General features: G+C 33.1%; 1 protein-coding gene across 1 annotated transcript; it reads left to right on the forward strand.

The window, feature by feature from the left end:
- Positions 1-1,515: 1,515 nt before the first annotated feature.
- Positions 1,516-8,729, forward strand: LOC101220004 (GDSL esterase/lipase At5g03980-like). The gene is made up of 5 exons (XM_011651832.2): positions 1,516-1,771; positions 1,879-2,094; positions 7,892-8,040; positions 8,148-8,421; positions 8,539-8,729. Exons 1-5 carry the CDS (start codon positions 1,516-1,518, stop codon positions 8,727-8,729), a joined length of 1,086 nt encoding a protein of 361 aa, XP_011650134.2.
- The last annotated feature ends 4,886 nt before the right edge of the window (positions 8,730-13,615 follow it).

Consider the following 13,615-nt stretch of genomic DNA (forward strand, 5'->3'; position numbering starts at 1 on the left):
ATTTTTGCAGCATAGAAGGCAAGAAAGTCACAAAACACATAGAATTCTCAAGCTTAATAGAAATGATAATCATCGAAGGAAAGGAAAAGACAACGTAGCCTTTGATTTTTGTTGTGTCGTATATAAAATGAATATTCAAATCCATTGTAACAGATCAAATATGGTACATAAGGTTTTGCTTTTAGTTGTGTGGAGTGTGGGCAATAATAATGAAGGGAAAGGACAATTCTTTGGAATAGTAGGTAAAACTTAATGTGGGAGGATGGGCAACTCAGGCAACTTTGGGAGTTCTGGTTTAGGCAGATTTGGTAATTTTGGTAAAGGAATCACAGGTCTAGACAATTCATCAGAAAGTTTACGCTTTTCCAAAGGTCGAAGGTTGGGCAATAAAGGTAACTCAACCTTTGGTAGGGGAAGAACCTCAGACATTGGCAAAATAGGTACTTGTGGTTTTGGAAGCTCGTGCTTGGGTACCTTAGGTATCTGTAGCTCTAAGAGATGCCTTGCTCTCACTTTCGTGATCAAAAACCCCAAATTCATCATCATAACGGCACCAAGGATCAAAGGAATTGCAGAGATTGAGAAGCGATGAGTAGCCATTGAATTTTGAAAGTTAGGTAAAGGAATTTGCGCTAGATTATAAACTATTGATACAAATATTTTAGGTTAATTTGATTGTTCAAGTGTTGATGTTCTCCATTTATAGCATGCAAAAACTATTTATAGGTTAAAGGAGAAAGGTGGAGGAAGGCATATATGGGCTGTTAGATGAAAAATGATTGGTACAAAAAGTGTTTAGTTCAACTTTCCCACCTATGCATATGATTATACAAATCCTAGTTGCAACTAAATAGTCATTCATAATATAATGTTTTAAGCCTAGAGGCAAAAAATGACAACACACATAGAATTCTCAAGCTTAGTAGAAATGATAATCATCCATGGAAAGGAAAAGACAATGTAGCCTTTGATTTTTGTTGCATCGTATACAAAATTAATATTCAAATTCATTGTCAAGGATCAAACATGGTACAGAAGGTTTTGCAAGGGAAAGTAAAATTCTTTGGAAGGGTAGGTAAAACTTAATGTGGGAGAGGATGGGCAACTAAGGTAACTGTGGAAGTTCTGGTTTAGGCAGATTTGAATGGTTTGATAAACCTATCTTAAAGATCAAATCAAGTAAACCGTTAAAGTACTAAAAAATGAGAATCCACGTACCGTCATCGTATTTGATGATTATTACGATATATTTCGATGGATTATTCGTCATGCCTTCGTTCTAGGTATGTAATTGTTTCTCTCTACTACTTTGAATGACGACATAATTTCTTAATCTAATTTTAGTTTAATTTTTCTACTTAGTTACTTAAATAAAATCGCCACAAATCACCTAAAACAAGTATATAAAGGATGGGGAAGAAGTAATCGAAGCTATAAATAAACCACTCTTCATTCCCTTCCTTCATCACTTCTCTCTACCTTCAAACACACCATATCCATAATAAGCATTCATCAATGGCGACTTCTACCAAATCTTCTTTCTCCCTTCTTCTTCTTCTTCTCCTTCTTGTTTTGGGTTCATCCAGAGCTCATGCACTTAAGACTTGTATGTTCGACGCTATATACCAACTCGGCGACTCAATCTCTGACACCGGAAATCTCATTCGTGAAAACCCCAACACTCCTTTTTCTCATCTTCCTTACGACCAATCTTTCTTCAACAATCCCATCGGTCGATGCTTCAACGGTCTAGTTATGCTTGATTTCTTTGGTAAGCATGACCTTCCCCATATATATTCTACACATGTTTTTAGATGTTGTTTTTATATCTCGGCCAAATTACTAATAACAAGGATGACTGGATGGATGTATTTGTAGCTTTAGATGCCGGACTTCCTTTGGTGAGTTCTTACTTGAATAAAGATGGTTCGATGGATCATGGAGTCAACTTCGCAGTGGCTGGTTCTACAACTTTACCTTCTCAACATCTTTCTACAAATTACAAAATTTTATCTCCAGTTACCAACTCTTCTCTCGACCATCAACTTCAATGGATGTTCTCTCATTTCAACTGTATTTGTCACAAACAAAGAGGTGACGAATTATTAATTAGCATATATACTAGCTACCTACATTTTATATATACTAAGATTAATTGATGTTTGGATGGATGTAACTTTTTGAAGTTTTCATATATATTTATAATTATGCATTTTATTGTGTGTGGATTGCAATGAGAAATTAAGGAGTGCTTTGTTCTTGGTGGTTGAGATTAGTGTCAATGACTATAACTATGCATTATTCCAAGGCAAAACTATACAAGAGGCCAAACACATGGTACCAAATGTTGTTCGAACCATTAAGAGTGTCGTTGAGGTAATGTTAATTTTGTCTAACACAGTAATACAGATCATATATATCCCATATATGAATGAGATGATTATTTCCTACAGGACCACTAGATAGTGTGGGTTCTGAAACACAATAGTATGCGGTACCTTATTACATGACTCTAACGAGAGGTTAACAGACACATAGTGAGACTAATATGGGTCTCTTACTGAGTATAAACTTATACTCACTCTTTCAAATATTTAATTTTCAGGTAAGGGTAGAGGCAAGGGCAAAGGCAAGCTGGCTAATGATAAGAAGTGATTGTAGTTCTCCACTCGGAATAGTTCAGTTTTCTTCCACATTTATATTTCAGTAATTATATTTTCAGAGGTTTATTTCATAACTCAAGTTCAATTATTTTAAGTATTTCTTCTATATTTAGGGGGCCCAAAGTAGTCCTTTGAATAGTTATTTTAATTATTTATTTACTATTATTATTTAAAGCTTTTTCCTTAATTTTTTAAAAAATTATTTTCTTGTATATTTAAAAATAAAAATGTGTATTTATTTAAATAGTAATCACCTCAACCTTCTAGGAAATTTGGGTTGTTACAATCCTTCATCATTCCAACAATCAAAAGCCCTCCTACTTCTACCACATATTTCCTTTGGAAATTGACTTAGTACCACTTGTTACAAACTAGAATTAATATGAAGTAATAGTTTTGTTTTTGATGGTGCGTCAACCCAACCAATAGATTTCAATACTTTTATCATAGTGTGAAATTAGGTTTAAAAATGCTACTAATAATGCAATAAAGAAAATTGATTATATAGTTTTTTCTAGGAGATAATTAAATAATGCTATTGAGGTCGACCATCTTCAAATATATTTTACCATGGCTAATCTAACATATATATATCCATTTACATGGCTTGAGTTTGATATTTAAGTTGCACTTTATGTAGCGATGAAGACGAAATCAAATTCGGCTAGAGTTGGGAGTGCGCATAAAGAATAATATTAAGTAGAAAAGCCATTAAATTAAATAGTCATCCATAATGTAATGTTTTTAGCCCAGAAGGCAACAAAGTCACAACACACATAGAATTCTCAAGCTTAATAGAAATGATAATCATCGAAGGAAAGGAAAAGACAACGTAGCCTTTGATTTTTGTTGTTTCGTATATAAAATGAATATTCAAATCCATTGTAACAGATCAAGTATGGTACAGAAGGTTTTGCTTTTAGTTGCGTGGAGTGTGGGGAATAATAATTAAGGGAAAGGACAATTATTAGGAAGAGTAGGTAAAACTTAATGTGGGAGAATGGGCAACTCATGTAACATTGGGAGTTTTGGTTTAGGCAGATTTGACAATTTTGGTAAAGGAATCACAGGTTTAGACAATTCATCAGAAAGTTTACGCTTTTCCAAAGGTGGAAGGTGGGACAATGAATGTAACTCAACCTTTGGTAGGGGAAGAACGTCGGACATTGGCAAAATAGGTATTTGTGGTTTTGGAAGCTCGTGCTTGGGTACCTTAGGTATCTGTAGCTCTAACAGATGCCTTGCGCTCACTTTCGTGATCAAAAACCCAAAATTCATCAACATAACGACGCCAAGGATCAGAGGAATTGCAGAGATTGAGAAGCGATGAGTAGCCATTGAATTTTGAAAGTTAGGTAAAGGAATTCGCGCTAGATTATAGACGATTGATACAAATATTTTAGGTTAATTTGATTGTTCAAGTGTTGATGGTCTCCATTTATAGCATGCAAAAACTATTAATAGGTTAGAGGAGAGAGGTGGAGGAAGGCATATATGGGCTGTTAGATGAGAAATGATTGGTACAAAAAGTGTTTAGTTCGAATTTCCCACCTATGCATATGATTATACAAAGCATAGTTGCAACTAAAATTACGCTCCAAACCTGTATTTACGCACTAGGGATGTGGAAAACTTTGTCCAACCTGATGGATCGGGTCGAATTCACTTGTTCAGTCTTAGTTTTTTCTTAATTTACTTTGCTTTCTTGGTTTTGGGCATGAAAGCCATTCTAAACGTTGACTTATCATGCAATAGATCTCTCACTGCATTGAAGACGTATCTTGTTTGATCCTAAATTCTTTTGATGTTCGTATGATTAACAACATTTGCTAACTCTTCAGTATACTTACAAGGATCCACAATATGAAAATATTTAAACTAAGTAAAGGTTTGTAGTCTTTTTATTTGACACTCCTTAACGACGAAGGATGTGTTTCTTTCATACAAATACCTTGTTTTGTTATGGATAGTATAAAAATGGCGACCCTTTCTATCTCTTTTCTAGGGCAACCTACTCTTAGGCAAACCTTTGAACGTATATATTCCTTTCGCATGCACATCTTCACATACTCAAGTCAAGAAATTTTGTAAACTAGGTTTTACAACATTTCTATAGTTAGTCAAGACGCACACAATGCTTTGAAATGGGTTAGGTTGAAAGTTTATTCAAGATAACAACCAAAATTGATTTTAAACAACAAAATCGTTGTTTTAAAAAATTATATTATTGATGAGCAGTGCTTCAAATCGTTGACTGATTGTAGTTAATGTTTTTGAACAAACGACCACGAAAATAGGTTATCCAAGAATTATAAAAAAACAATAACTTTAAAATTTATTAATTTGATCACTTGTCATAAGAATTGTTTTTTACATATATGAATGTAGTTACTTTTTTCTTTAATCCCCGGTCTCTAACGTTTCAGGCATAATCTAGAAGTTGGTGAATGAAGTTATTACAACCAATATATAATCATATCCACTACCTGTAAACATTTTAAATTGGTAAATAATGGAACAATTTAAAAACAAATTTTGAATGTTAATTTAAGAGCGTAGTTGGCTCAAAGTATAAAGTTTATGTTGAAACTTTCTTATGGTTGTGTTTCATCCCGTATCCTTCGTCATTCTAACAATCAAAAGCCCCCCTACTTCTATCACATATTTCCTCTACAAAATTGACTTAGTACTACTTGTTGAAACTAGAATTAATATAAAATAATAGTTTCGTTTTTTATGGTACGTCAACACAAACAATAGATTTCTATACTTTTATCGTAGTTTGAAATCATGTTTAAAAATGTTATTTATTATTAATGGAATAAAGAAAATTGATTGAATAGTTTTTTCTAAGAGATAATTAATAACTGAAATAAATAACGCTATTGAGAGGTCGATCATCTTCAAATATATTTTAACGTGGCTAATCTAACATATATATGTATCCATTTACATGGCTCTAGTTTGATATTTAAGTTGCACTTTATATAGCGACGAAGACGCAAATCAAATTCGGCTACAGTTGGGAGTGAGCATAAAGAATAATATTAAGTAGAAAAGCCCTTACATTAAATAGTCATTCATAATATAATGTTTTCAGCATAGAAGGCAAGAAAGTCACAAAACACATAGAATTCTCAAGCTTAATAGAAATGATAATCATCGAAGGAAAGGAAAAGACAACGTAGCCTTTGATTTTTGTTGTGTCGTATATAAAATGAATATTCAAATCCATTGTAACAGATCAAATATGGCACAAAAGGTTTTGCTTTTAGTTGTGTGGAGTGTGGGGAATAATAATTAAGGGAAAGGACAATTGTTTGGAAGAGTAGTAAAACTTAATGTGGGAAGATGGGCAACTCAGGTAACTTTGGGAGTTCTGGTTTAGGCAAATTTGACAATTTTGGTAAAGGAATAACAGGTTTAGGCAATTCATCAGAAAGTTTACGCTTTTCCAAAGGTCGAAGGTTGGGCAATGAAGGTAACTCAACCTTTGGTAGGGGAAGAACCTCAGACATTGGCAAAATAGGTATTTGTTGTTTTGGAAGCTCGTGCTTGGGTACCTTAGGTATCTGTAGCACTAAGAGATGTCTTGCGCTAACTTTCGTGATCAAAAACCCAAAATTCATCAACATAACGGCACCAAGGATCAAAGGAATTGCAGAGATTGAGAAGCGATGAGTAGCCATTGAATTTTGAAAGTTAGGTAAAGGAATTCGCGCTAGATTATAGACTATTGATACAAATATTTTAGGTTAATTTGATTGTTCAAGTGTTGATGGTCTCCATTTATAGCATGCAAAACTATTTATAGGTTAAAGGAGAAATGTGGAGGACGGCATATATGGGTTGTTAGATGAAAAATGATTGGTACAAAAAGTGTTTAGTTCAACTTTCCCACCTAAGCATATGATTATACAAAGCCTAGTTGCAACTAAATAGTCATTCATAATATAATGTTTGATGCCTAGAAGCAAAAAATGACAAGACACATAGAATTCTCAAGCTTAGTAGAAATGATAATCATCCATGGAAAGGAAAAGACAATGTAGCCTTTGATTTTTGTTGCATCATATACAAAATTAATATTCAAATCCATTGTAACAGATCAAACATGGTACATAAGGTTTTGCAAAGGAAAGTAAAATTGTTTGGAATAGTAGGTAAAACTTAACGTGGGAGAGGATGGGCAACTAAGGTAACTGTGGAAGTTCTGGTTTATGTAGATTTGAATGGTTTGATAAACCTATCTTAACGATCAAAACAAGTAAACAGTTAAAGTACTAAAAATGAAAATCCACGTACCGTCGTCATATTTGATGATTATTACGATATATTTCGATGGATTATTCGTCATGCCTTCGTTCTAGGTATGTAATTATTTCTCTCTACTACTTTGAATGACGACATAATTTCTTAATCTAATTTTAGTTTAATTTTTCAACTTAGTTACTTAAATAAAATCACCACAGATCACCTAAAACAAGTATATAATTGATTTTGAGTTGGGTATTTCAAATTCAGGCATTGCGATATTTTTGCAAGATTATATTAAAAATATATATATGGAAAAACTCCATTCAAACATGTTGTAAATCCACTTAAGACTTGTATGTTCGATGTTATATACCAACTCGGCGACTCAATCTCCGACACCGAAAATCTCATTCGTGAAAACCCCAACACTCCTTTTTCTCATCTTCCTTACGGCCAATCTTTCTTCAACAATCCCACCGGTCGATGCTCCAACGGTCTACTTATGCTTGATTTCTTTGGTAAGCATGACATTCCCCATATATATTCTACACATGTTTTTAGATGTTGTTTTTATATCTTTGCCAAATTACTAATAATAAGGATGACTGGATGGATGTATTTGTAGCTTTAGATGCCGGACTTCCTTTGGTGAGTCCTTACTTGAATAAAGATGGTTCGATGGATCATGCAGTCACTTCGCAGTGGCTGGTTCTACAAAGACCTTCTCAACATCTTTCTACAAACTACAAAATTTTATCTCCAGTTACCAACTCTTCTCTCGACCATCAACTTCAATGGATGTTCTCTCATTTCAACTCTATTTGTCACAATCAAAGAGGTGTCTAATTATTAATTAGCATATATACTAGCTACCTACATTTTATATATACTAAGATTAATTGATGTTTGGATGGATGTAATTTTTTGAAGTTTTCATATATATTTATAATTATGCATTTTACTGTGTGTAGATTGCAACGAGAAATTAAGGAGTTCTTTGTTCTTGGTGGGTGAGATCGGTGGCAGTGACTATAACTATGCATTATTCCAAGGCAAAACTATACAAGAGGCCAAACACATGGTACCAGATGTTGTTCGAACCATTAAGAGTGTCGTTGAGGTAATGTTAATTTTGTGTAACACAGTAATACAGATCATATATATCCCATATATGAATGAGATGATTATTTACTTAGTTTACCTTCCTTCCGCTTCTAATCTTTGTAGAAAGTAATAAGCTACGGTGCTACTCGAGTTGTTGTTCCTGGAAACTTTCCCATTGGATGCTTCCCTATCTATCTCATTGGATTCCATACTGACGACACATCCGCTTACGACGAGCTTCACTGTTTGAAGGAGTTGAATGGTTTGGCAACCTATCACAACGATCAAATCAAGCAAACCATTGAAGTACTCAAAAAGGAGAGTCCACGTACCGTTATCGTATATGGTGATTATTACAATGCATTTCTATGGGTTATTCGTCATGCTTTCGTTCTAGGTACGTAATTGACGTTTCTCTCCACTACTCGGAATTACGACGACATAATCTCTAAATCCAATTTTAGTTTCGTTTCTCAACTTAGTTACTTATATATATATGTATATATAAAAACAGGATACGATGAAGAATCATTGCAAAAATCATGCTGTGGGATTGGAGGAGATTACAAGTTTAACCTGATGAAAATGTGTGGAGCAGCTGGAGTTGAAGCTTGCCCAAATCCTAATGAACATATCAGTTGGGATGGAGTCCATTTGACACAAAACACTTACAAGTTCATGACTCATTGGCTCATCCGGCCGTGACATTTTCCCTAAATTGCATTGCATTCTTTAATTTTTTTAATTATATATATGGTGATATTTTTATTTCTTCTCTAATTTAGTTAGGAAATTACACAAACTTCTGAATTTTATTAATAAACAATCAGTTTTACTTTCCTATATTGCATTCTTTAATTTATATATATATATATATATATATATATATATATATATATATATATATTTTTGTGGTGATCTTCGTGTGCGTTTTAACATTCTTTTTTTTCTTTTAATGTAATTTTATTTCGTTGAAATGATCCTAACTACTCAATTGATATATATATATATACACACACAAGTTTTAGCGATTTAAAAGGTTAATGGTTTAAATATGATCTCACTACAAATATTTTTTTCTTTTGTTAACTCTTGCTCGAATACATGAAATTAACGTACTTTGGTTATACAATAAAAAGAAAGAAGATTCATGACGAAAATTGTTGTCAAATCAACAATTACTGAATAGAAAAACAAAAAAATTGGGCACCTTTTTAGCAGCCTAATCATCCCCATAAAGAATTTGGTCATTGAAGAAATATGTTGGTTTAATAACAGTGTGTTATTGTTTCTAGAACAATACAATACAATGTCATTAGATTAGAAAGTTTGTATATGCACTTCTATGAATTCTATGATCAAAATCGTAAATAATTACATATGTACAATTACAAAAAAAAAAAAGAAAACAACTAAAGAGATTTCGGGAGCATTGCTCTTGAACTCTCACAAAAGACTAACAAATTCAAGGCGTTCCAACATATATTAAATGAAAGCTTGAAGGTCCAACATCAGGATAGTTTTGTTTCAATGATATCTAACTCTTGGTTGGAAGCGGTTAAAATATATCTTCGTTATTCATTTGTTCAAAATGTTCTTTTTAGATTAAAAAAAAAGATACAAAAAGAACCATATGGAAGGTAGTTAAATCTTCACTCTTCTCTTCTTTATATCACTCTTTGAATTATGGTTTAATTTTACATTGAGAATAGTCTTGACAAAAAATAATTTTAAATCTTAAAATTAGCATTGCATTGGGTAGCAGTTTTAAAGTGAATTATATTATGCATACCAACATTTTTATAAAAAAAAAATGTCTATATATATAGCAAAAAAAATTCGAGTGATAGAGTACTTTATCACATATGATGAGCTTGATCTAAACTTTATTATATCCAATATTATATCTATTTAATAAGTCGAACTACTATATTTGCACATGCTACTAAAAAAATGTACAAAATTATATATATTTGTTTTTAACTTGTTGACTCTGCTAACCTATACCTCTTATCTATCTTTTTTTTATATCAACTTAGACATCAAATGCGGAAAGGAATGTCTAAACTTTAAATTTATAGATTAAAATCTTTACAAACATCTTCAGGTTTATCCAACCAATGAACAACTTGTTCAACAGTCCTATATAGACAAAAACTTAGTCTAGAGTTTCAACCAAACAACACTAATACAAAACTCAAAATCACAATTCTTCAACTAGTATATTACAAATAATGACGACTGAGTCCTTTACTAGCTTAATACAAATTATCATGCATGCATGGAATGATCCGTACAAAAATCTAGACAAACTTCTAGTAGAGTAGACATCACTTTAACGGGCGCTGAAACCACGATCCTTACTTGTAAGGGAAATAAAACATTGAGAAGAGATAGAAGTAAGAATCTTAGGCCAACCTTGAGAAACTTTTGGCGAGATGAAAAACAGAGAGCAAATCTCAATGTTATGGCAGGGGTATCTCAATCCTTGACAACCAAGTTGAAAAATAGAAAGGTTCTAGAGTAGAATCTCAGGTCATCTCGAGGCTGTGGCATCTTGAGATGGAAAAAATAAGGATTTTAGAGATGGATCTCGGGCTATCTTGGGGTCATGTTCGATCAAAATTAGAAGTAGAAAAGAAATTTATTAGAATTCTTAGACATGATCTCGAGCATGTCCAACTAAGAAGAGTAAAGATCTTGATGGTTCTCGAGTCAGTCTTGGCCAAGATCACTTAAAGACACGCGATAGACAGACTTTCAGAAATTTATATCTCACGAAGGCTAGCGTTTTTTGGATGCAAAGAGCATTTTAAGTACAACATACTTTAATTTCTCACCATTTTCACTTCAAGAGCAAGGTAGAGAGAAAAAGTAGAAAGAGAAGTTGAGTTTCCTTGCAATAGTGAAGTCAAGGCAAGAGGGTAGTTCGACGACACCAAGCTCATTGGGGTGTTTGGTCAAGAGGCATCTGAGAAGGCAAGAGTGTTAGCGATTTTTGAACTAAAAAGGAAGAGTAGAGCTTAAGGTTAGATCCAAGTAAGTCAAAGTTTCTTGTTTCTTATTTCTTGTTTAAGAAGCTTAGGAGCAAGTTTTCTAAGTTAAAGCTTGTTGTTTTAGGTTCTAAAACAATTGAGAGCTCGTGTTGAGTTAGGGTAAACTTGAAGAACCAGTATTGAGCAAGCGTTCAAAGAAATTAAGGTTAGTAAGAAAAGAGCTATCTCAAGAATAAAAAAGAAACAAGTAAGAAGTTGAAGAAGCTTCTTTAGTTGTATCCCATGATTTACTTGAGTTTTATTTTTATTTTCAAGGCAAGAGAAAATAGGGCAAATCTATAAACCAAGCACTTAGCCAAAAGTTGTGAGTGACAAAAATGAGTTTCAAATAGATTCTAAACTTGTTTAATTAAGTTATATTTATAGCATGCTTTGAGTTAAAAGTATTACATTTATACTTGAGTTATAAACATATTACCAAGCATGACTTTCAAGTTTAGAAAGAGTTTTATGAGATCGATAAATAAGTATGCATGATCTAGTTTAAAAGCATTCAAGTCGAACATGAGATTTTCGAGCTAATTATTTGAATGCTGACTTTATGAGAATGTATCTAAGTGATAGATAAGCTTAGATAAGACATGATGCAAGAGTTACACCAAGTTAAAAAGCTTTAGTAGCTAAGTACGAGTTATAAAGCTAAGTTGAGACTTAAGCTAGCAATTCTTGAGGGCAAAGCATGATTAAATGTTTTGATATTTCTAAGAGTGATACTAAATGCATGACTGAGATTATAACGGTGTTATATGCATAAAGAAGATTACGATGTTGAGTGTACTCCATGATAATGATGCGGTCGTGAGTTTCAGATGTGCCCCACTACGACAAGGACGATGGGAGTATTGGGCGTGCCCTACTACATCGTAAGGTTAAGACAAAAAAAAGAAGACGTTGGGAGTACTGGACATGCCCTACCACAATGTAGTAAAGTCAAGCAGCTGATTCTAAGTCATGAGTTGCTTTGTTAGAAATATTTGCCTAGAAAAGTACTTTATAAGATTGTATTATGTGTTGTATACTTGTTTCAATAAACATGTTTTGTTTTAAAATTTGTCACTCACAGGGCTTTATAGTTCATCATTTCAATGTTTAATTCCCTTATAGGTAGAGATTGTGGTTTCAACGCTTGTTAAAGCTTTACCTACTGTTCTAGAAGTTTGACTTGATTTTTGTATGGCTTGTTTCATGCATGCATGATAATTTATAATTAAGCTAAGAGAGAACTTAGTTGTCGTTGTCTGTAATAACTAGTATAAGGCTTTGAAATTGTTGAGTTTTGTTTTGGTTTTGCTTTAGTTGGAACTCTGAACTTCATTTTGTCTATATAAGACTATTGAGCAGGTTGTCCAAAGGTTGGGTAAACCTGCAGATGTTTTGTAAAAGATTTAAATGATTGTTTTCAAGTTAGAATTTTCTTTTCACATCTTATGTTACATTTAAGGAAAAAGCGATAGATAAGAATTACAGGTTAAGCAGAGTTGACAGACATTGTTAGAAAAAGAACGACGTCGATCTGTTTCATGCCACATCTTGGGTCTAGTAAGAAGGTGCTCCAGGATTGTGTGTGACACTAATCTCTTACCTAGATGAAAACTCTAGACATCAACTAGATACCTTCATCACACGACCTCTGTGCACATAAAAATCTCCCTGCTATCATATCAAGACGTTTTGGTATAGACTTAAACATATTAAGAATTCTCATGCTAAAACTTTAACTTACTTAAGTTAACATGTTTGTGAAAAACTCTTACATTAAGCAAGCCTCAAATCTAGCTTTGCTTTTAATAATCTCCTTGCTCAAATACTTGAAGAAACTCAACATTGAAACACATTCTCATAATTCTCACATTTTAAGAAACATTTCTCAATTTGAATGCTTTAGAAATTTAACTCAATCATGCTTTCCCATGACTCATTTCTAAACTTGAAACTCATGCTTTGTAAATAATTCATAAATCTAGCATATTCAACAACTTAAACTCAAAGCATGCTTTAAAACATAAATTCTTAAATCAAGCTTAGAAATTCATTTTAGTCACTCACTACTTTTGGCTAGATTCTGGGTTTATAGATTTGTCCTATTTTTTATTACCCCGGAAATAATAAGAAACATCAAAGTAAACTCTTTGATTCCAACAAAGAGAAACTTCTTCAACTTCCTTACATTTTTACTTTTTCTTCTCACGAGAACTCTTTCATACTAACCTTGATTTCTTTGGACTCTTTGGGGGTCTTAGCTTGCACAAGATCGATTCTTCAAGTTCACCCTAGCTCCACACGAGCTCCCACTAATTTAGAGCTTGGATCTAGTCTCAAGTTCTACTCTTTCTCTTTAGCTCAAACCTGCCAACACCTTTGACCTCTTGGATGTCTCTTGGTTTAACGTCTCAATTGAAGCTTGGCGCTAAACTACCCTCTTGTCTTGACTCCACTCTTGCAAGAAAACCCAACTTCTCTCTACTTCTTCTCTTTACTTGCTCTTGAAGTAAAATTGATGAGAAATTCGAGGAATAAGAGTTTGATGTCTTTAAA

Source organism: Cucumis sativus, chromosome 2 (genome assembly GCF_000004075.3).
Source record: "Cucumis sativus cultivar 9930 chromosome 2, Cucumber_9930_V3, whole genome shotgun sequence".
Taxonomy (NCBI): domain Eukaryota; kingdom Viridiplantae; phylum Streptophyta; class Magnoliopsida; order Cucurbitales; family Cucurbitaceae; genus Cucumis; species Cucumis sativus.

Bases quoted from the DNA above. Each gene is read 5' to 3' on its own strand.
- LOC101220004 (XM_011651832.2), top strand. From the start codon at position 1,516: ATGGCGACTTCTACCAAATCTTCTTTCTCCCTTCTTCTTCTTCTTCTC. The intron at 1,772-1,878 runs GTAAGCATGACC...ATGTATTTGTAG, and splicing joins AGTTATGCTTGATTTCTTTG to CTTTAGATGCCGGACTTCCT. The intron at 8,041-8,147 runs GTAATGTTAATT...TAATCTTTGTAG, and splicing joins CCATTAAGAGTGTCGTTGAG to AAAGTAATAAGCTACGGTGC.